Source organism: Dryobates pubescens, chromosome 18 (genome assembly GCF_014839835.1).
Source record: "Dryobates pubescens isolate bDryPub1 chromosome 18, bDryPub1.pri, whole genome shotgun sequence".
NCBI lineage: Eukaryota > Metazoa > Chordata > Aves > Piciformes > Picidae > Dryobates > Dryobates pubescens.
The window spans coordinates 23837211-23858783 of NC_071629.1; the positions used below are offsets into that span (position 1 = coordinate 23837211).

Genomic DNA, 21573 nt, shown 5'->3' on the forward strand with positions numbered 1-21573 from the left:
AGGTTGCAAAGGCCTTTGAGATCATCCAGCCCAACCTATCCCCCAGCACCATCTGATCAACTAAACCATGGCACCAAGTGCCTCAGCCAGGCTCTTCCTAAGCACCTCCAGGGATAGGGACTCCACCACCTTCCTGGGTAGCACATTCCAATAGCCTGGGCTGCAGCCAAAGCAGTGTGGCCAGAGCTGGAGAGAGGGAATCCTAAACCTCCCCTGGCACAGCTTGAGACTGTGTCCTCTTGTTCTGATGCTGGTGGCCTGGGAGAAGAGACCAACCCCCACCTGGCTACAACCTCCCTGCAGGGAGTTGGAGAGAGCAGGAAGGTCTCCCCTGAGCCTCCTCTGCTCCATGCTAAGCAACCCCAGCTCCCTCAGCCTCTCCTCACAGGGCTGTGCTCCAGACCCCTCCCCAGCTTTGTTGCCCTTCTCTGGACACCTTCCAGCAGCTCAACCTCTTTCCTGACCTGAGGGTGAATCAGAACCTTGAAGACATTCACTAAGGGCACGGGTGGAGTCCTTCATCTGGGGAAGAACAAACCCCCAGCTTGGGGCTGACCTCAGGAAGAGAGCTCTGGGGGAAAGGACCTGGGGGGTCCTGGCAGTCAGCAGGATGCCCACAGGGCAGCAAAGGGCCCTGGTGCCCAGGAAAGCCAAAGGCATCCTGAGAGGCATCAAGGAGAGTGTGGCCAGCAGGCTGTGGGAGGATCTCTTGCTCCTCTACTCTGCCCTGGTGAGGCTTCACCTTGAGCACTGTGTCTAGTTCTGGGCTCCCCAGCTGCAGAAGGACAAAGAACTACAGGAGAGAGTCCAGCACAGGGCCAGGGAGCTGCTGAGGGCACTGGAACAGCTCTCAGCTGAGGAGAGGCGCAGAGGAAGTGCTGCAGGTGGCTTGGTGAGTCAGGTACAGGCTGCTGTATCTTCAGAGAGAGCTCAGTTAGGCAGGAACTGTTGCAAAGGGAGCCAAAGCCATCCATGTGCTGCCATATCCTGAAGTTCCAAGCCCAGGTGCCCTGGGCAATGATTAATCCCAGCTGGCAAACACAGCTCAAGGTCCTTCTCGCCGGTGCCCATTCCTGGTGCACAGCAATGCCAGGGCCCTGCCAGTGCCCAGAAGCCTTTTGGCTCTGCTTTCTTCCTCCAGCCTCCGTGCAGATGTGCCATGGGAGCAGTGCTGTGACACCAGAAGAGTGCTGCTGTCACCCCACACCTTGTCCATCTGGAACTCCAAATGGCTGCGCAGAGGCTCTCCGTGCTCTGGGTGACGCTGCTGTGGGGCTGTGCGGTGTCCTTCTCCTCCCACATCACAGGTACAGCCCTCCCTGCCCTTCCCTCCCCTTCCACCCTCTTCCTCCTTGCCCCTCCTGCTCCCCCTACTCCCCCAGGCCCCTCCTGCCCCACACCCCCCCCTGCCTCCACATCAGCTTCAAGATCAGAATCAGTCACAGAATGGTCAGGGCTGGAAGGGACCTCAAGGATCATCCAGTTCCAACCCCCCTGCCATGGGCAGGGACTCCTCACACTAGATCAGAACAAGCCCTGAGGGAAGTCTTAGCATGAGTTTGCTGTGGAACAGACCCTGGCTCCCATTTCATTTCCTGCACCTATGCCCTGCTTCAGTTATTTCCCATTTGCAATGTGAGAAATACACAACTGACCAGAGAGCCAGGAGGATGCTTAGGGGACTTGAGCATCTCCCCTGTGAAGAGACACTGGGGCTGTTCAGTCTGGAGAGGAGAAGGCTGAGAGGGATCTGATCAATGTCTATCAATAGCTGAAGGCTGGGGGTCAAGTGGAGGGGGCCAAGCTCTTGTGGGTGGTGTGCAGTAATGAGACAAGGAACAACAGGTTCAAGCTTGAGTATAGAAGGTTCCACCTCAACATGAGGAGAAACTTCTTTGGTGTGAGGCTGCTGAGCCCTGGAGCAGGCTGCTCAGAGAGGCTGTGGAGTCTCCTGCTCTGGAGCCTTTCCAACCCCACCTGGATGTGTTCCTGTGCAGACTCCCCTGGGTGATGCTGCTCTGGCAGGGGTTTGCACTGGATGGTCTCTGGAGGGCCCTTCTAACCTCTAATGCTCTGTGATGCTGTGATTCTATCATACAGACATTTATTACAACCTTAGTGATACTGTGATACTGGGATAGATGCCTAAATGACAGGGGAGATGGGGAAACAAAATGCCTTTGTGGTACTGATGTACAGAATTGCTCTGAACTGAGTGAGAAATCCCTGCAATGCTTTGGTACTGTGAGCCTGGGAGACACACACACACCAATCCCTGGAGCACCTCCAGGAAGGAGTTGATGCTCTCAAGGCCAAGGTCTCTGAGCAAGGTGTTTGAGCAGTGTGAGGTCAGCTGTCGGCATGAGCAAAGTCCATTGAGTCCATTGAGGCCTGGCTCCTCTGGTGGAGTCCAGCACTCAGCCCCTTGAGGAAGTTAAACACTGAGCTGGGTTAGGAACTGGCTGGAGGCTGAGCCCAGAGAGTGGTGGTGAATGGTGCCACAGCCAGCTGGCAGCCAGGCACCAGTGGTGTGCTCCAGGGATCAGTGCTGGGCCCTGGGCTCTTTAACATCTTCATTGATGATCTGGAGGAGGGGGTTGAGTCAGTCAGCAGCAAGTTTGCAGATGACACCAAGCTGGGGGCAGAGGTTGGTCAGTTAGAGGCCAGAAGGGCTCTGCAGAGGGACCTTGACCGACTGCACAGATGGGCAGAGGCCAACAGGATGGCATTCAACAAGGCCAAGTGCCAGGGGCTGCACTTTGGCCACAACAACCCCCTGCAGAGCTACAGGCTGGGGTCAGAGTGGCTGAGAGCTGCCAAACAGAGAGGGACCTGGGGGTGCTGATTGACAGCTGCCTAAACATGAGCCAGCAGTGTGCCCAGGGGGCCAAGAGGGCCAATGGCATCCTGGCCTGCATTAGGAACAGTGTGGCCAGCAGGAGCAGGGAGGTCATTGTGCCCCTGTGCTCTGCATTGGTTAGGCCACACCTTGAGTCCTGTGTCCAGTTCTGGGCCCCTCAGTTTAAGAAGGACATTGAGACACTTGAAGGTGTCCAGAGAAGGGCAACAAGGCTGGGGAGAGGCCTTGAGCACAGCCCTGTGAGGAGAGGCTGAGGGAGCTGGGGTTGCTTAGCCTGGAGAAGAGGAGGCTCAGGGGAGACCTCATTGCCCTCTACAACTACCTGAAAGGAGGTTCCAGCCCAGCCAGGAAGGGGTTGGTCTCTTCTCCCAGGCAGCCAGCACCAGAACAAGAGGACACAGTCTCAAGCTGTGCCAGGGGAGGTTTAGGCTGGAGGTGAGGAGAAAGTTCTTCCCAGAGAGAGTCGTTCGTCATTGGAATGTGCTGCCCAGGGAGGTGGTGGAGTCCCCATCCCTGGAGGTGTTCAAGAGGGGATTGGATGTGGCACTTGGTGCCATGGTCTGGTCATGAGGTCTGTGGTGCCAGGTTGGACTGGATGAGATTTGAGGTCTCTTCCAACCTTGGGGATTCTGTGATTCTGTGAAAGCTTCATAGATGCATACAATGGGTTGGGTTGGAAGGGACCTCAAAGCTCATCCAGCTCCAGCCCCCTGCCATGGGCAGGGACCCCTCCCCCCAGCACAGGCTGCTCAGGGCCTCATCCAGCCTGGCCTTCAACACCTCCAGGCAGGAGGCAGCCACAGCCTCCCTGGGCAGCCTGTGCCAGAGTCTCCCCAGCCTCACTCTCAACAATTCCTTCCTCATCTCCAGGCTCAGTCTCCCCTCTCCCAGCTCAAAGCCATTGTTCCTCAGCCTGGCACTCCCAGCCCTTGTCACAAGTCCCTCCCCAGCTCTCCTGGAGCCCTTCAGGTCCTGGCAGGCTGCTCTGAGGTCTGCCTGGAGCCTTCTCTTCTCCAGGCTGCACAGCCCCAGCTCTCCCAGCCTGGCCCCACAGGGGAGGTCCTGCAGCCCTCTGATCATCTTCGTGATTCCTTTGAGCACCTCTTTGCTGCACCACCCTCAGCAACCCTCCCTCTCAAGCCACATCCTCCAAAGCAGCTTTGCCATCCTCTCCAGAGCTCAGCCTCACAAGATTGTTGGTTTCAATTGCAATTGTTCTGAAAATAACCAATCTGAATGTTTAGGTCAAGCTTAAGATGGAAACAAATTTCCAGCCATGATCATTTCCAGTCAGAGACTTGTTCTGACTAACCCTTCCTTGCCAGCTCAGCCCCAGGCTCCTGACCAGGGCTGGCAGCTTTGTGCTGCTCTGTTTGCATGGCTGTGAGGCTCAGCAGTTATCACAGGATCACAGATCCCAGGAGGTCAGGGGTTGGAAGGGATCTCTGGAGAGCTTCCAGTCCAATCCCCCTGCCAGAGCAGGAGCAGAGAATCCAGCACAGGTCACACAGGAACACATCCAGACAAGGCTGGGAAGGCTCCAGAGAAGGAGACTCCACAACCTCTCTGGGCAGCCTGCTCCAGGGCTCTGGGACCCTCCCAGTGCAGAAGTTCCTCCTCATGTTGAGGTGGAGCCTCCTGTGCTGCAGTTTCCATCCCCTGCCCCTTGGCCTATCTGAGGGCACAGTGAGCAGAGCCTGTCCCTGTCTCCTCCCTCCTGACCCCCAGCCCTCAGCTATTGATAGACATTGATCAGATCCCTCTCAGCCTTCTCCTCTCCAGACTCAACAGCCCCAGGGCTCTCAGCCTTTCTTCACAGCAGAGATGTTTGATTCCCTTCATCATCCTCACAGCCTCCACTGGACTCTCTCCAGCAGGTCTCTGTCTCTCTTGACCTGGGGAGCCCAGCACTGGACCCAGGATTGCAGCTGTGGTCTGAGTAGGGCAGAGCAGAGGGGCAGCAGAACCTCCCTTGACTCACCCCAGGATGCCCTTGGCCCTCTTGCTCACAGGGGCACATTGCTGACCAGTCAGTGCCTTGCCAGTCCAGCTCCCTCCCCCACCAGCACTCCTCCCCAGGCAGTCTCCAGTCCCTTCAGCATCCTGGTAGCCACCTGGCAAGCACAGGGGAGCCCATCCCATCTCCCAGCCACCCCACCAGTTCTCCTCAGCTGGCCTGTGATGGGAATTGTACACATGGCAACTGCTACCCCAGGGCTTGCCTTTGGGGCACAGGGCATGGTGATACGGAGCTTGTCCTTGCCCTGGCCCTGGTGGGCTCTCAGCCTGAGCTGGCTGGAGGTAGGATCACCTGTTCTGCTTCACCCCACTCCCTCCTGCCCCTTCTGGAGGAGCCATGTATTCTTTTTTCAGTAGCTGCAGCCCTTCAAGCACCATTCCTGCAGCCTTGCTCTCCCCTGCACTGCTTCTCCCTTTCCTGGAGCCTTTGCATGTTTATGAAGACCAGGAGGTGAAGTGAGATGCCCTCACCTTGCCCCTGCTCCCACCTCTGATTCTCACCACAGCCCAGCTGGAGCACTCTTTGTACCGGCAGAACTGCTACCCCCCTCCTCCAGCCAAGCTGGGGAGCACATGCCTGACCTAGCAGAGCACAGATGCTCATCCTCTGTGGGAACATGGGGCTGCTGAATACCCCTTTGCCCCTGGAGCAAGCCCACCACCCCACTGGCTGCATTCCTGGCTCTCAGAGGTGGTGGGAGGGAGAGTGTTTGATCTGTTGCACAGCAAAGCCACTCCACAGCTATTGTTTCCCCAATCTGTAGCTCCTCACCCCAGCATCTCCCCAAGCCCATGGCCATGAGATTCTCCTTTGCCATCTAATGTAGCAGTGAATCCCTCCTGCAGCTTCACAGGCGGGGAAGAAGTGGGGTCTGCAGACTGCTGCCTGTGGAGTGCTTCATTTGGGAGAGTGTCCCTAGCAGGAACAAATCCTCCTCCCAGCGTTCCCTGCAGCCTTCCCAAGGAGCATGTCACAGCTGGGTTTGCATCCCTGTCTTCCACTGAAAGATGCTCCCAGGCTCTGCTCTCCTCATGGATTTATTACCAAAATATAAAAGGGGAGAACGAGGCAGACCCTCATGAAGGCATGAAGAAGCTGCCAGAGAAGGCAGTGACCCAGGGACCAGACCTCGCCTGCAGTGCTGTGCACAGCTCTGGAGCCCTCAGCACAGGAGGACATGGACCTGGTGGAGCAGGCCCAGGGGAGACAAGGAAGATGCTCAGGGTACTGGAGCAGCTCTGCTATGGGGACAGGCTGAGAGAGTTGGGACTGAGAGAGTTCAGGCTGGAGAAAAGAAGACTCTGGGGAGACCTCAGAGCAGCCTGCCAGGACCTGCAGGGGCTCCAAGAAGGCTGCAGAGGGACTGCTCCCAAAGGCCTGCAGGGACAGCCCCAGGGGCAATGGTTTGAAATGAGAGCAGAGCAGACTGAGATTGGATGTGAGGAACAAGTTCTGCCCCAGGAGGCTGCTGGAACACTGCAGCAGGCTGCCCAGGGAGGTGGTTGAGGCTCCATGCCTGGAGCTATTCCAGGTGAGGCTGGGCAGGGCTCTGGGCAGCCTGCTCCAGTGCAGGATGTCCCTGCTGCCTGCAGGGGCTTGGGCTGGATGAGCTCTGGAGCTCCCTTCCAGCCCAGCCCAGGCTGTGATTGTAGGATTCTGTGACTTAAACAGAGGAATGGTGCAGTGGCAGGGCCAGGAGACAGGCTCCTGACCAGCATGGCAAAAAACTGCCTGCATGTGCAGCAAGGCCAAGGGAGAGCCTCACCTCTGGAGAGGGCAGGGCAGTCACCCCAGGTGTGACCAGCACTGCCTGCATTGAGTTAATCAAACTGAATGGATGAACTGCTTTCCTCAGGCAGAGCTGGGCCTGGAGGAAGGATGTCCAAGGACAGAGTTCATCCATAGGATGTTTGTTGGCAGCATCTAATATGTGCTTGGTAACAGCCAGCCTGCCTGGGAAAGCACTCTGGGGGAGAGCTGATGGACCTTCAAAGGCAGAGTGGTTTCAGCTTTCTGCTTTGCAGGGCTTTTGGTCTCTGTTTTTCATTAATCTTCCATCTCCTTGGAAGGAAATATTTGAGGCAATCTGGGTGATTGCTGCCTGTTATGCTTAACATCAATTTCCCTGGCAGCCTCCTGTGAGCTGTTATCCTCTGGTGCTGAACAAAAATGTCTGCAAGGAGGCTTGCCCTGGCAGTTGGCAAATGCCATCAACTAAAAGCAAGCACACAAACAACTTGAGCAGGACTCTCAGGTCCATCCCAGGACTCTGCTTTTGCTTAAAACACCTTGGAAAAGAGTGTCCAAGGTGTGGCATTCACAGACTGCAATCAGGCTGGGAGAGACCCTCCAAGGGCATCCTGTCCAAGCCCTGCAAGCAGCAGGGACAGCTCCAGCCAGAGCAGGCTGCACAGGGACACAGCCAGGCTGAGCTTGGATGGCTCCAGGGATGGAGCCTCAAGCACCTCTCTGGGCAGCCTGTGCCAGTGTCTCCCCACCCTCCCTGTGCAGAGCTTCCTCCTGATGTCCAACCTACCTCTGCCCTGCTCCACTTTCAAACCATTGTCCCTTGTCCTGTCCCCACAGCCCCTTTTGAGCAGTCCCTCCACAGCTGCCTGCAGCTGCCCTGCAGATAGTGAAAAGCAGCTCTGAGGTCTCCCTGGAGCCTTCTCTTCTCCAGGCTGAACAGCCCCAACTCTCCCAGCCTGTGCCCATAGCAGAGGCTCTCCAGCCCTCTCAACATCTTCATTGCCTCCCCTGGACCCTCTCCATCAGCTCCAAGCCCTTCTTGTGTTTGGGCTCCACAGCTGGCCCCGGCACTGCAGGTGAGGTCTCCCCAGAGCAGAGCAGAGGGGCAGGATCCTCTCTCCAGCTCTGGCCACACTGCTTTGGATGCAGCCCAGGCTGCCCTTGGCCTTCTGTGCTGCCAGTGCCCATTGCTGGCTCCTGCCCAGCTTCTCCCCCCCAGCACCCCCAAGGCCTTCTCTGCAGGGCTGCTCTCAATCTCTCCACCCCCAGCCTGGGTTGGTACCGAGGGTTGCCCTGACCCAGGGGCAGGACCTTGCCCTTTGCCTTGTTGAACCTCCTGAGGTTCTCCCCAGCCACCTCTGCAGCCTGCCCAGGTGCTTCTGGATGCCCTCCTGCCCTTCAGTCCAACCAAGCACACCACTCAGCATCATCTCTTTGTATCATTCTTTTCAGTGGTCCTTGAGAGTCTTCTCTAAGCATCATCCAAAGCTGTTTGTTGGGGGTGGGCAGGAGCAGAGCTGGAGCAGGTTTGCTGAGCACAGGCAGGGCTGGGGCCAGCCAGGGGCTGCCTTTAGCAGCTCCCCAAGGGCAGGAATTGGTTTGTTCATTTCCTTGCTGCACATCCACACCCTGCCTAACCCTCTGCTGCCTTTCCAATGCAGTTGCCCCACCACGAGACCTTCAGATCACTGACCCTGGGCTCTTAGGTTGTCTTGATATTGAATGGAAGCCTCCTGCCAGCCTGCAAAGCTTCAATGACTGCACAGTGACCTACAAGTTTGAGCACCACAACGCTGGGGACAGGGACTGGAAGGTAAGGGAAAGCACATCCTTGTAACTCATGGAATGGGTTGGGTTGGAAGGGACCTCAGAGACCATCCAGCTGCAGCCCCCTGCCATGGGCAGGGACCCCTCCCACCAGCACAGGCTGCTCAGGGCCTCATCCAGCCTGGCCTTCAACACCTCCAGGCAGGAGGCAGCCACAGCCTCCCTGGGCAGCCTGTGCCAGAGTCTCCCCAGCCTCACTCTCAACAATTCCTTCCTCATCTCCAGGCTCAGTCTCCCCTCTCCCAGCTCAAAGCCATTGTTCCTCAGCCTGGCACTCCCAGCCCTTGTCACAAGTCCCTCCCCAGCTCTCCTGGAGCCCTTCAGGTCCTGGCAGGCTGCTCTGAGGTCTCCCTGGCGCCTTCTCTTCTCCAGGCTGAACAGCCCCAACTCTCCCAGCCTGGCCCCACAGGGGAGGTTCTGCAGCCTCTGCTCATCTTGCTGGCCTCCTCTGGAGCCTCTCCAGCAGCTCCAGGTTCTGCCCAGGGGCTGCTCCACCCTTGCAGGTTGGGGCTGTGCCTCTCATCAGTTACAGGACTCATTGTCCCTTCTCTCTGGGATCATCTCATGTCACTATCATCTCATGTCTCCTTCTCTGGAGACTTTCAAGACCCACCTGGATGTGTTCCTGTGTGACCTGTGCTGGATTTTGTGGTCCTGCTCTGGCAGGGGGTTGGACTGGGAGATCTCCACAGGTCCCTTCCAGCCCCTGACATCCTGTGATGCTGTGGTCCTAACAAGTGCCTTCCATCTGCATCTGTGCTGGTGTCCTGGTCAGCCCCTCCCTGCAGGGGCTGCCTCCAACCACAGTCTGCTCTGTCCTGTCGCTCACGTCCTGTGGGGTGGAGGGACTCGAAGCAGGGCTGGGCAGTGCAGGTGGTACAAGAGTGCTGGAGAAACACTGGGCAGGAGAAGCAGGGCAGAAGTGTGAGGAAGCATTAAAGCACACAGATGAGCCTACAGACACTTGGGATGGGCAGGGACCTGCTTGAGAGGGTGCAGCAAAGGACTACGGAGGTGATTAGGGGTCTGGAACAGCTCTCTTATGAAGGAAGGCTGAGTGGCTTGGGGCTTTTTAGCCTGGAGAAGAGCAGCCTGAGAGGGAATCTATCAATGCTTATCAATGATTCCAGGGTAGGTGTCAGGAGGATGGGGCCAGGCTCTTTTTAGTGGTGCCCAGTGACAGGGCAAGAGGCAATGAGCACAAAAACTGAACATAGAGTCACAGAGCTGGCAGGGCTGGAAGGGACCTCAAGGCTCAGCCAGTCCCAACCCCTGCCATGGGCAGGGACACCTCACACCACAGCAGGTTGCTCACAGCCACCTCCAGCCTGGCTGCAAACACCTCCAGGCAGGAGGCTTCCACCACCTCCCTGGGCAGCCTGTGCCAGGCTCTCACCACCCTCCCGGGCAACAACTTCTTCCTCACATCCAATCTCCATCTCCCCACTCCTAGCTCTGCTCCATCCCCCCCAGTCCTATCACTCCCTGACACCCTCAAAAGTCCCTCCCCAGCTTTCCTGCAGCCCCCTGCAGATCCTGGAAGGCCACCAGAAGGTCTCCTGGGAGCCTTCTCCTCTCCAGCCTGCACAACCCCAACTCTCTCAGGCTGTCTCCAGAGCAGAGCAGCTCCAGCCCTCTGCTCCTCCTCCTGGCCCTGCTCTGGACACCTTCCAGCACCTCCAGATCCCTCCTGGCACAGAGGCTCCAGAGCTGGCCCCAGAGCTCCAGGTCCATAGGAAGTTCCATCTAAACATGAGCATGCACTTCCCTGAGGGTGCTGAGCCCTGGAGCAGGCTGCCCAGAGAGGTTGTGGAGTCTCCTGCTCTGGACACATTTAACCCCCCCTGGATGTGATCCTGTGCAGTCTCCCCTGGGTGATGCTGCTCTGGCAGGGGGGTTGGGCTGGATGATCTCTTGGGGTCCCTTCCAACCTCTAATGTACTGTGACACTGTGATAATGTAATTCTGTCATGAAGAGTCATTCCAACCCCCCCTGGACAGTGAGATCCTGTGCCCCCTGCCCTGGGTGCACCTGCTCTGGCAGGGGGTTTGGACTCGATGATCTCCAGTGGCACTTTGAGCCCCTACCAGCCTGTGACCCTCTGGAATGGTAGCAAATTGTGCAGCCCACCCCAGGATACAAGGGATGCTCATCAAGTCTGTCTTCCAACCAGGTTATTTTCACTAGGAAGCTAAAACTCAGAGTTGGGTTTGACCTCAGCAGGACTGTTGAAGTGAAGGTGCAGACGCTGCTGAGAGGAGGCTGCACCGGTGACGTGGAGGTGCACAGTGCCTGGGTTCATGCCACCTTCCAGCTCCCACTGCAAGGTGAGCAGCAGCCTCCAGCACCTGGGGCATTCTGCACTTTGCATCAGCCTGGTGCATGACTCACTGCTGGCCTGGGGCTTGCTGCCTGCTGCAGGGCTGGACCTGCTGCACCTCTGCTTCCACTGGCTGTGGCTGATGGCTACTTGGAGCTCATAGGCAGCTCTGCTGGGCTGCCCTGCAGGAGCCATTGCAGGGCTGGATGAGGTATCAGACAGACACCAGAGCACCTCTGCTTCCACTGGCTGTGGCTGATGGCTACTTGGAGCTCATAGCCAGCTCTGCTGGGCTGCCCTGCAGGTGCCATTGCAGGGCTGGATGAGGTATCAGACAGACACCAGAGCACCTCTGCTTCCACTGGCTGTGGCTGATGGCTACTTGGAGCTCGTAGCCAGCTCTGCTGGGCTGCCCTGCAGGAGCTCTGCTGCTGGCTGGCAAGGTCAGCTCTGCATCCTCTGCTCTAAATCTCATGAGCTGGCTGTTGTGGGAAGCACAGCACTTGGCAGCCAAGACTGGTGGCTGTCCCTCTTGTCCTTTGTTGCCTTCCAAGTGCAGCACACAGTCACTGTGATGGTTCTGCTGGGCCTGGCTGGGAGCTTGCTCAGTGGTTCAATTCCCTTCTCATTTGACAGGAAAGCAGGAGTCAGAGGTTCAGAATTTCCACTGCATCTACCATAACTGGGAATACCTGAAGTGCACTTGGCAACCAGGGCTCCTGGCTCCCCGAGGTGTCCATTATGGGCTGTACTATTGGTATGTACTGGGAATGCAGGGAAACATCCAGGCAGCAGTCAAGGGACCTCTCAGGGCACTGATGATGTGGCAAAAATGCTTTCATGGCTGGCAGTGCTATTGCACAGCCCACCCAGGGTGGGCAGGAATGATGTGCCTCCTGGCAAGGAAATGCCAAACCCCTGCCTGCTTCCACAAAACCAGGCTCTGCTGACCTTCTAGGGCAACAAAGCTGTGATGGTCTGCAGAACAGGGCTGGGGAGGAGCAGCTGAGGGACCTGGGGGTGTTTAGTGTGGAGGAGGCTGAGGGGAGAGCTCGCTGCTCTCTACAGCTCCCTGAAAGGACCTTGAAGTCAGGTGGGTTTGCTCTCACCTTGAGTCCTGGGCCCAGTTCTGGGCTCCTCAGTTTTAAGCAAGATGTTGAGCTGCTGGAAGGTGTCCAGAGAAGGGCAACAAAGCTGGGGAGGGGTCTGGAGCACAGCCCTGTGAGGAGAGGCTGAGGGAGCTCGGGTTGCTTAGCCTCTCTACCTGAAGGGAGGTTGTAGCCAGGTGGGGGTTGGTCTCTTCTCCCAGGCATCCAGCACCAGAACAAGAGGACACAGTCTGCAGCTGTGCCAGGGGAGGTTTAGGATATCCTCTCTCCAGCTCTGGCCACACTGCTTTGGATGCAGCCCAGGCTGCCCTTGGCCTTCTGTGCTGCCAGTGCCCAGTGCTGGCTCCTGCCCAGCTTCTCCCCCCCAGCACCCCCAAGGCCTTCTCTGCAGGGCTGCTCTCAATCTCTCCACCCCCAGCCTGGGTTGGGACCGAGGTTTGCTCTGATTGCCTTTTGCTGCAGACAGCTGGATCATTCTGCCTGCACATTCCCCTGGGTGCCAGGACAGGTATCTTCAAGAGGAGACCATCAGCAGGAGGTTCCCAAGCTCAGTGAGGCCTGTAGAAAGGGCAGGGCTTCTTGGCAACTTAGCAGTTTCAGCCTTTAAACATATTTTCATCCTTGGCAACTTCATAGTTTTAGCCTTTAAGTGTATTTTGATAGCCTTAGCTCATCTCACACAGGCTGCCAAGGGCACCACACTTGCCTCTTCCTGCTGCCTAATGACCCTGTCCTGCAAGAAAAACAAAGCCAGGCTTAGTGGGCTTGGACAAAGCCAGTCCTGTTCTGTCTCTCAGTTCCTCTGATGTTAAGCTCTGAAATCATTTGGGTTTATGCTTTCTGCAGAAAATCAGAGCTGCCTTTAATAGTTTCCATGTAGCTCTTGGAAGGAGCCTTCAAAGCAGAAGTGCTGATTTGAGGCCATGCTGCTAGCTGCAAAATGTTTCTTGAAGGAAATCATGGAAATTGTTGAGTTGTTCCTAAGCAAAACCCTAAGCCAGAAAACCTCCAGCAACCCCAGCCCTTACTGCACTGCCTGTAACAAGCCCAGGCTCTGAGAGTGAGCAGGGCCCCTGCCATGGCATCCTCTGATCTCTGGGTGTTAAGGCTTGCAGCACTGCCACCTGAAGTCTTTCCCCCAGACAGGATGTGCTGGGCAGGGAGACCTTCATTAGGTGCAGACTGCCAGGGGTGGCTCCAGCCCTGCCTCAAGGCCACTGACCCCTCAGAGCCTCAAGAGGCAACACAGAACCACTGTATCCTAGAACACAGCACTGCTGAGCCTGGAGAGACCTTTCAGATCATCAAGCCCAAGCTCACCCAGAGCTCACAATCCCACCAGGTAGCTCAAGGCCTCATCCAGCCTGGCCCTGAACACCTCCAGGCAGGAGGCAGCCACAGCCTCCCTGGGCAGCCTGTGCCAGAGTCTCCCCAGCCTCACTCTCAACAATTCCTTCCTCATCTCCAGGCTCAGTCTCCCCTCTCCCAGCTCAAAGCCATTGTTCCTCAGCCTGGCACTCCCAGCCCTTGTCACAAGTCCCTCCCCAGCTCTCCTGGAGCCCTTCAGGTCCTGGCAGGCTGCTCTGAGCTCTCCCTGGAGCCTTCTCTTCTCCAGGCTGCAGAGCCCCAGCTCTCCCAGCCTGGCCCCACAGGGGAGGTTCTCCAGCCCTCTGCTCATCTTGGTGTCCTCCTCTGGAGCCTCTCCAACAGCTCCAGGTCCTTGTTGTGCTGGGGGCCCAGAGCTGGAGGCAGTGCTGCAGGTGGGGGCTGAGCAGAGCAGAGCAGAGGGGCAGAATCCCCTCCCTGTGCTGCTGCTCTCCCTGCTCTGGCTGCAGCTCAGCACTCAGCTGGCTCTGGGCTGCCAGGGACCACTGCTGGCTCCTGGGGACTCTGTCACCACCTGACACCCCCAAGGCCTTCTGCTCAAGGCTGCTCTGGAACCACTCCTCACCCAGCCTGCATTTGTGCTTGGGATTGCCCCTCCCCAGGTGCAGGACCTTGCCCTTGGCCTAGTTGAACTTCATGAGGTTGGCTAGGCTCTGTAGCCTATCCCAGTCTCTGGATGGATCCTTCCCTCCTGCTTCAACCACACCACACAGCTTGGTGACTTCTGCAGCCTTGCTGAGGCTGCCTCAGCCCCAGTGTCTGTGTCTCTGACAGAGATGCTGAACAGCACTGGTGCCAGTGCCGACCCCTCAGGGACTCTGCTTGTCACTGGTCTGCATTTGGACATGGAGCCACTGACTGCAGCTCCCTGAGAGCAGCCCTCCAGCCAGTTCCTTACCCAGCCAGTGGCCACCCCTCAAGCCCAGGCTCTTCCCACCCCGGTGTCTGATCTCCCTCACCCTGCTTTGTGTCCCTTGGGCAAGCCAAGGGGGCGACCCCGCAGGCTGAGGCTCAGCCTCACAAGAGAGACCTTCCCCAGCCCTGCTCCTTTCCCTCTCTCTGCTCTCCTGACACTGCTCAGGTACGAGGGGCTGGGCCAGGCGGCGCAGTGTGAGGACTACATCCAGGACCACGGCATCAACACCGGCTGCAGGCTGCAGAACCTGAGCCAGGCGGAGTACAAGGACCTCAGCATCTGCGTCAACGGCTCGGGGGCGGCCGCCCTGCTGCGCCCTCTCTATGTCACCCTCCGGCTGCAGGACCTGGGTGAGGCTGGCAGCAGGGCTCCGGGGGCCCCCAAGGCTCGGGTCTTGCAGGAGGGGGCTCCAAGAGAGGCTGTGGCAGAGGGGCTGCGGCCTGGGTGGGCTTCCCCCTGGGGAAGAGGAGGTGCGGGCCGTGCCCCGCGGTCTCCAGCGGTGCCTGCGGGCGGGCAGCGCCGCTCGGCACCCCGGGGGTCAGCGGCTGCCTCCGGGTGCTGCGCTCGGCAGCCGGGCAGCCGGGCACGCAGACGGCCTGCGGGGGTCGGCCCGGGCAGCACTGCCCCGGGCAGCACTGCCCCGGCGCTGGGGGCGGCCTGCATCCGTTCCTGAGCCGCAGCTCTGCTCCTGCAGCCGTGGCGGAGAGCCTTGAGCTTGGCTCTTCGAACCGGCTGAGGAGAGCCGAGCGCAAGGTGTGCTGGGGTCTGCTGTGGCTTGCAAACCCAGCAGGGGCAGGGAGAGGAAGCACAGCCCAGCCCCATACACGACTGACTGCTCTTTCCTTCCCTGGGCACTGCCTTTCCCAGTCGAACTGAGCTCTTTGCACCTCCTGACCTGCTCTCTCTTTGTTCCCCTCCCAGCCAAGCCCTCGCCCCCCACGCAGCTGGTGGTTTCCATGTCTGCAGCTGAGGAGCTGCAGGTGGCCTGGAGCCCCCCTGGAGGTGAGACACCTCCCCAGTGCCTGGAGTACGAAGTGCAGCTGGCAAGAGACCACAGGGAGGCCAAGGCTGCCTGGATGGTAGGGACCCCTCTGAACGTGGCAAGGGGAGGGGCAGCAGTGGGGGAGCCCTCGCTGGTGGGCAGCACTGGGCACAGGGCACACTGCAGGGGGGGAGCTTGCCCAGCATCCTGGGCACTGTTGGCTGCCCTGTGTGTGGGCTGGGCAGGGATGCTGGGTGGTGCTGCTGCTGCCATCACCAACTGGCAGCATCCCATGGGTCCTGGGGTGCATTAGAAGGGCTGTGGTTGAGAGAGGTTCTCCTCCCCACCTGCTCTGCCCTGCTGAGGCCACAGCTGGAATCTTGTGTCCAGTTCTGGGCCCCTCAGGTCAGGAAGGAGCTCAGGGAACTGCTGGAGAGAGTCCAGCACAGAGCCACAAAGATGCTGCAGGCAGTGGAACATCTTCCTCAGGAGGAGAGCCTGAGGGAGCTGAGGGCTCTGGAGCTTGGAGAGGAGGAGCCTGAGGGTGAGCTCCTTGCTGGGGATAAAGCTGTGCAGGGGCAGTGCCCAGAGGCTGGAGCCAGGCTCTGCTGGGGGATGCCCAATGCCAGCACAAGGGGCAGTGGTGGAAGCTGAGGCAGAGGAAGTGCCATGGACACAGGAGGAAACATTTTGTCCCTGTGAGGGTGCCAGAGCCCTGGAGCAGGCTGCCCAGGGGGGCTGTGGAGTCTCCTTCTGTGGAGATCTTCCAAGCCCACCTGGCTGTGCTCCTGTGTGAGCTGCCCTGGGTGACCCTGCCCTGGCAGGCGCCTGGGCTGGATGAGCTCTGGAGGTCCCTCCCAGCCCCTGGCATGCTGTGGCTCTGTGAGTCCTGCTGGCACCCTGAGCTCCAGCTGCAGCCTTTGCTTGGGCAGAGCAGATGCCAGCCCAAGGCTCTGAGCAGTGGCAGCCTCAAGCCTCCTGCCTGTTCTCTGCAGAAATGTGGAGGCTGTTGTGCTGTGCTTACCTGACCTGTGCTGGCCCAGCCTGGCCCAGTGCAGCCATGCTCCTAAATCCCTGCAGAGAGGTGGCCTGGGACACATCATTTGTGCTTGGCCTTTTCCCTTCTGCATTCTCTAGGTGCAGTTTGGACAGCACAAATGGCAAAGCCTCATTAATTGTAGGAGCACCTGGAGGGAAGCTGCTTCTCTAATTGCTAGATTCTACACAAGAGTCTTCTTAGCTGTTTTACTGGAAGAGTCCCTCATTAACAACTGGCAAACAGCCATGATGGCAACCCCAGAATGCAGATTCACCTCCATCATCATCTTATTGGCTTTAGCTGCCAAAGGAGGATGACATTCTTCAGAACTGCCAAAATCACAGAATCCCAGAAGAGATCTGCTTGGAAGAGACTCCTCCAAGATCATCCAACCTTCAACCCAGCCCTGAAGGGCCAACACTAAACCACATCCCCCTTGAACACCCCCAGGGATGGTGACCCCACCACAGCCCTGGGCAGCCTATTCCTAGGTTTGAGAAGGCTTCCAGTGGAGGGTTTGCAGAGCCTGGGGATGTGTCCAGGAGCATCAGGTCATGGCAGAGAGCTACTGGTGGGGGCATGTAACTCCTTAACCATGTGCTCTCTCTCTTCATTCCTCAGTCTGTGTCAACCCAGATGGAGACAGCTCTCTCAATTCCCAGAGCAAACCAGAGCCTCACTTCATGTGTTCGTGTCAGGGGGAGGACAAACATCTTGTGTGCTGACCAGGGCTTCTGGAGTGACTGGACACAGGAGTGCTTCTCTGGTAGGGAGCCCAGAGCACCCAGCATCTCTAGAGAGCCTGCCTGGGACCAAGTGCTGGTCCAGCACTGCAGGTGGGATCCTGGGTTAGCTACACCTTCAAGCTGCTCCAGCACAGCCATTCATACAGCTTTGCTTCCCTCGAGCACTGAGGGCAGGCCTTGGGAACAGAATGTCTCTGCAGCACTGCCTGGGCACAGCTGTGCCACAGAGGGCACACAGTCCCCATCCTGCTGGCTGCCCTGCACCATGGATCAGCTGCTTTCCTCCCCATGCTCTCTGCAGGGCTGTCCCCATGTGCAGGATGCAGAGGGCAGGGAAAAGACACCCAGTGGGGGCTACATAGATAGCTGCAGGGGGCTACAGGAAAGCTGGGGAGGGACTTCTGAGGGTGTCAGGGAGGGATAGGACTGGGGGGGATGGAGCACAACTAGAAGTGGGGAGATTGAGATTGGCTGTGAGGAAGAAGTTGTTCCCCAGGGGGGTGGTGAGAGCCTGGCACAGGTTGCCCAGGGAGGTGGTGGAAGCCTCCTGCCTGGAGGTGTTTGCAGCCAGGCTGGAGGTGGCTGTGAGCAGCCTGCTGTGCTGTGAGGTGTCCCTGCCCATGGCAGGGGTTGGGACTGGCTGAGCCTTGAGGTCCCTTCCAGCCCTGGCAGTTCTGTGATTCTCTCTGCAGGATGGATGGTACCCTGGGGGAGCAGCTTGCCCTGCACATAACATGTACCTGCATGGATCATAGAATCAGGGAATGCATCAGCAGGGCCAGGCTGCCCAGGGAGGTGGCTGAGGCTCCATCCCTGGAGATATTCCAGGCTGCCCAGGGGGGCTGTAGAGTCTCCTTCTGTGGAGATCTTCCAACCCCACCTGGCTGTGCTCCTGTGTGAGCTGCCCTGGGTGACCCTGCCCTGGCAGGGGCCTGGACTGGATGAGCTCTGGAGGTCCATCCCAGCCCCTGGCACGCTGTGATACTTATCTGTAGGGTAGCAAACCTGGGCACAGGGAGTTTGCACTGGAGCCCAGGGCTTGTCAGAGCTACCAGGGCCTCTTCTGGCCTTTCCTCACCTGCTGGGTTTATTTTTGCAGAGTCCAGGAAAGGGGACAAGCAGCTGCTTATCCTCATCCCAGTTATCCTGAGTCTGTCCAGCAGCCTCATCCTATTTATGTTGCTTGGCCAGTGCAGGAAAAGGTAGGTGCCAGGGATGCTCTTGTGTTAGCTGCCTGGCTCAGAGCCCAGGGCCCTTGCTGGATGTCTCTGGGGAAAGGAACTTTTGCCTCCACTTCCCAGTGCCCCAACGTGGCCTGGCAGTGGCACAGCTCAGAAAGGCAAATGGTTGAACTGTTCACAGCCACCACAGTGACAAAGGCACTGCCTGCAAGGTGCCCTCAGGGCAGGAGCCCCTGGGTCACCCCTGGCACACAGACCCCAACCTCTGCTGCGGCTCTGAGAGGACAGAAATGCAGCACAAGTTCAGGCCTGGGCTGCAGGCACAGAGCTCACCCAGAGAGGTGTCCCTGGGCTGGAGGAGCAGCAGCACAGCCTGGGACCAGCCCTGGCTCTGCTTCTCCTCTGCTCTCAGCTGCTGCTGCTGCCCCATGCCATGAACTGGCTGTGGAAGTACCTTTGTGCTGTGCTCAGGGATCCCCCCCTGGTAGCTGGATGCATGGAGTCTGAAAACCACCCTCCTGCACCTTTGCTTTTAAAGTGCTTTGGCTCCTGAAGTCCAAGCCAAGGGCAGATGCTGTCTGGGAGACTGGGGAATGCTTCTTGCATCCCATCGGTGAGGGTGGGTGAGGATGCTGCAGAGGGGTGCTGGGGGTGCTGCAGAGGGGTGCTGGGGGTGCTGCAGAGGGGTGCTGGGGGTGCTGCAGAGGGGTGCTGGGGGTGCTGCAGCACCTGCAGCTGTCTCTCAGTGCAGGGACAAACAGCCTGTGTCCATTTCAGGTCCCCTGCAGGGAAGCTACCCTTTGATGCCTCGGTGGGAAGCTAACTCTCTTGTGACTGCTGTGTCTCTGGTGCTGGATGGATTGCTCCCAGAACATCACCCAAGAAGAGCTGAGGAGCCCTAAGCTCTCCACAGCCACAAGGATTGTCCCTGTCTGCTGCCATCTGAGAGCCTGGGTGCTGCAATTCAAGTCCAAGGAGAACACTGGGGAGTTTCAAACTGAGTCTGGAGCAAGCTCCTGGTCACAGGAGAAGGGAGCAAAAGGAGGCAGCAGAAAGTGCCCTGAATAAAGCTAGCAGGTTGCTCTGTTGGGGGGTGAGGTTTTCTTAAGGACTCCAGAACTCTGTCAGCAGGACATGCACTGAAGGGTGGCACCCCACAGCCATCAGCTCCTGGATTCATGGAATGGGTTGGCTTGGAAGGGGCCTCAAAGCTCAACCAGCTCCAGCCCCCTGCCATGGGCAGGGACCCCTCCCCCCAGCACAGGCTGCTCAGGGCCTCATCCAGCCTGGCCTTCAACACCTCCAGGCAGGAGGCAGCCACAGCCTCCCTGGGCAGCCTGTGCCAGAGTCTCCCCAGCCTCACTCTCAACAATTCCTTCCTCATCTCCAGGCTCAGTCTCCCCTCTCCCAGCTCAAAGCCATTGTTCCTCAGCCTGGCACTCCCAGCCCTTGTCACAAGTCCCTCCCCAGTTCTCCTGGAGCCCTTCAGGCACTGGAGGGGTACAAACTCATGCCAGTGTACCCTACCTTGCTCTCACCTCCTCTTCCTTTGTCCCCAGCCACTGCTCAGAGCATCTAAATGCTGGATGTGAGCTACCTGAGCTAATGCCTTCATGAGCTGAGATGGCTGAGCTGTGGCAAAGCTGAAGCAGGGAGGCCATGAGATAAACCCTTGCTGCAGGAAGTCCTGCTGAGAGCTGCTGCCAAGGCCTGGTGCTGCAGGGGAGAAGCAAGGCTCACTCTGCCACAGGCACTGTGGCAGCTGCTCCAGGAGGAAGGTGCTGGTGCCAGAGCTGAGGGAAGCACCAAGGCTGTTTGCTCAGGTGATGCTGGAGGAGATTTGAGGAAGGATGGTTTGAGAAAGTGGTGATGAGAAATACAATGAAAAACTCAGCACTAGAGGAGACAGAATCACAGAATGGGAGGGGGGGAGGGACCTCTGGAGATCCCCCAGAGCAGGGCACTCAGGGTAGCCCAGGCTGCCACTGGCCATAGCCTGGCAATGGCCTTCAGTCTGGGCTGTGCTCTGTCCCTGGACATCCAACCTGGTCCTGCAGAGGCTGAAAAGTGGCCAGCCCCCTGTCTGTCAGGACTTTGGCAGCATGCTCTGAGCATCCCTTAGCAGGACTTCAGAGAAGGTTGGGCACTTGCAGTGCGTTGTCTGCCAGGTGCCTGCAGGGAGGGTTGTGGCTGGGGGCCTCTGGGCATGGCTGAGGTGAGCTGAGACTTCCTGCCTGGCATTGCAGGTGGCTAAACAGAGTCACTTCTCTCAGCTGCTGGAGCTGAAAAGACAGCCACAAGAGCAAGAGTTGATCTGGTTCTGCCTCCTTGAGCATCAGAAACTTACCAAGAAAGAAACAAAAATCAGGGCATGGCCTGACCTTTAATTAGCCTCAGCTAAACCTACCTCATTATTGCTGAAACTGGGAGCAGGCCTGGAATCAAAGGATCACAGAATGGGAGGGGTTGGAAGAGACCTCTGCAGATCCAGCCCAAGCCCCTGCCAGAGCAGGGGCAGCCAGGGCAGGGCACTCAGAACACATCCAGGGGGGCTGGAAAGGCTCCAGAGCAGGAGACTCCACAGCCTCTCTGGGCAGCCTGCTCCAGGGCTCAGCAGCCTCACACTCAAGAAGTTGCTCCTCATGTTCAGAGCTTCCTCTGTTCAAGTCTGTGCCCATGGCCTCCTGTCCTGTCCCAGGGCACCACTGAGCAGAGCCTGGCCCCATCTCCCTGACCCCCAGCCCTCAGGTATCTGTAAGCATTGCTCAGATCCCCCTCAGCCTCCTCTTGCCCAGGCTAAGCAGCCCCAGCTCTCTCAGCCTCTCCTCAGCTGAGAGCTGTTCCAGTGCCCTCAGCAGCTCCCTGGCCCTGTGCTGGACTCTCTCCTGTAGTTCTTCGTCCTTCTGCAGCTGGGGAGACAGCTCAGGGGGCTTGAGCTGGGGAGAGAGCTGCTTGAGCTGGGAGGCACTGTCCTCCAAGCCCATTCTGTGTTGGCTTTGGGGTTGGTTTTTTGCTTGGTTGGTGTTTTTTGTTTGTCAAAGAACTACCCAGACACCACCCCGAGGTTCTGTGTGGTTTTATTTCACCTGAGAGACCCAGAAAACATGAAAATAACCCCAGAAAGCACACAAAAAAAACCCCACAGGAAAATATGGTCCTGGAGGAGCATGGAGTCAGAGTGTGAGTTCCCAGTGACCAGTGGCAGCTCAGAGTTTGCCTCACTCAGCTGTGCAGAGCTGTGCCAAGCCAGGCTCAAGGCAGCACAGCCCTGCTGGGGTGCACAGCCCTGCTGGGGTGCACAGCTCTGTTGGGGTGCACAGCCCTGTTGGGGTGCACAGCTCTGCTGGGGTGCACAGCACTGCTGGGGTGCACAGCTCTGTTGGGGTGCACAGCCCTGTTGGGGTGCACAGCTCTGTTGGGGTGCACAGCACTGCTGG

General features: G+C 58.2%; 1 protein-coding gene across 1 annotated transcript in view; it reads left to right on the forward strand.

Annotated features, from left to right (window-relative positions):
- Nucleotides 1-1153: 1153 nt before the first annotated feature.
- Nucleotides 1154-21573, forward strand: part of IL13RA2 (interleukin 13 receptor subunit alpha 2) — a 48175-nt gene continuing 27755 nt past the window's right edge. The window contains exons 1-9 of the mRNA XM_054169486.1: nt 1154-1307; nt 8291-8442; nt 10631-10784; nt 11414-11534; nt 14354-14538; nt 15110-15267; nt 16831-16975; nt 18055-18157; nt 18914-18947. Of these exons, the coding sequence (XP_054025461.1) occupies nt 1229-1307; nt 8291-8442; nt 10631-10784; nt 11414-11534; nt 14354-14538; nt 15110-15267; nt 16831-16975; nt 18055-18157; nt 18914-18947 (1131 nt within the window). The 5' untranslated portion in view covers nt 1154-1228. The remainder of the gene's footprint in view (nt 1308-8290; nt 8443-10630; nt 10785-11413; nt 11535-14353; nt 14539-15109; nt 15268-16830; nt 16976-18054; nt 18158-18913; nt 18948-21573) is intronic.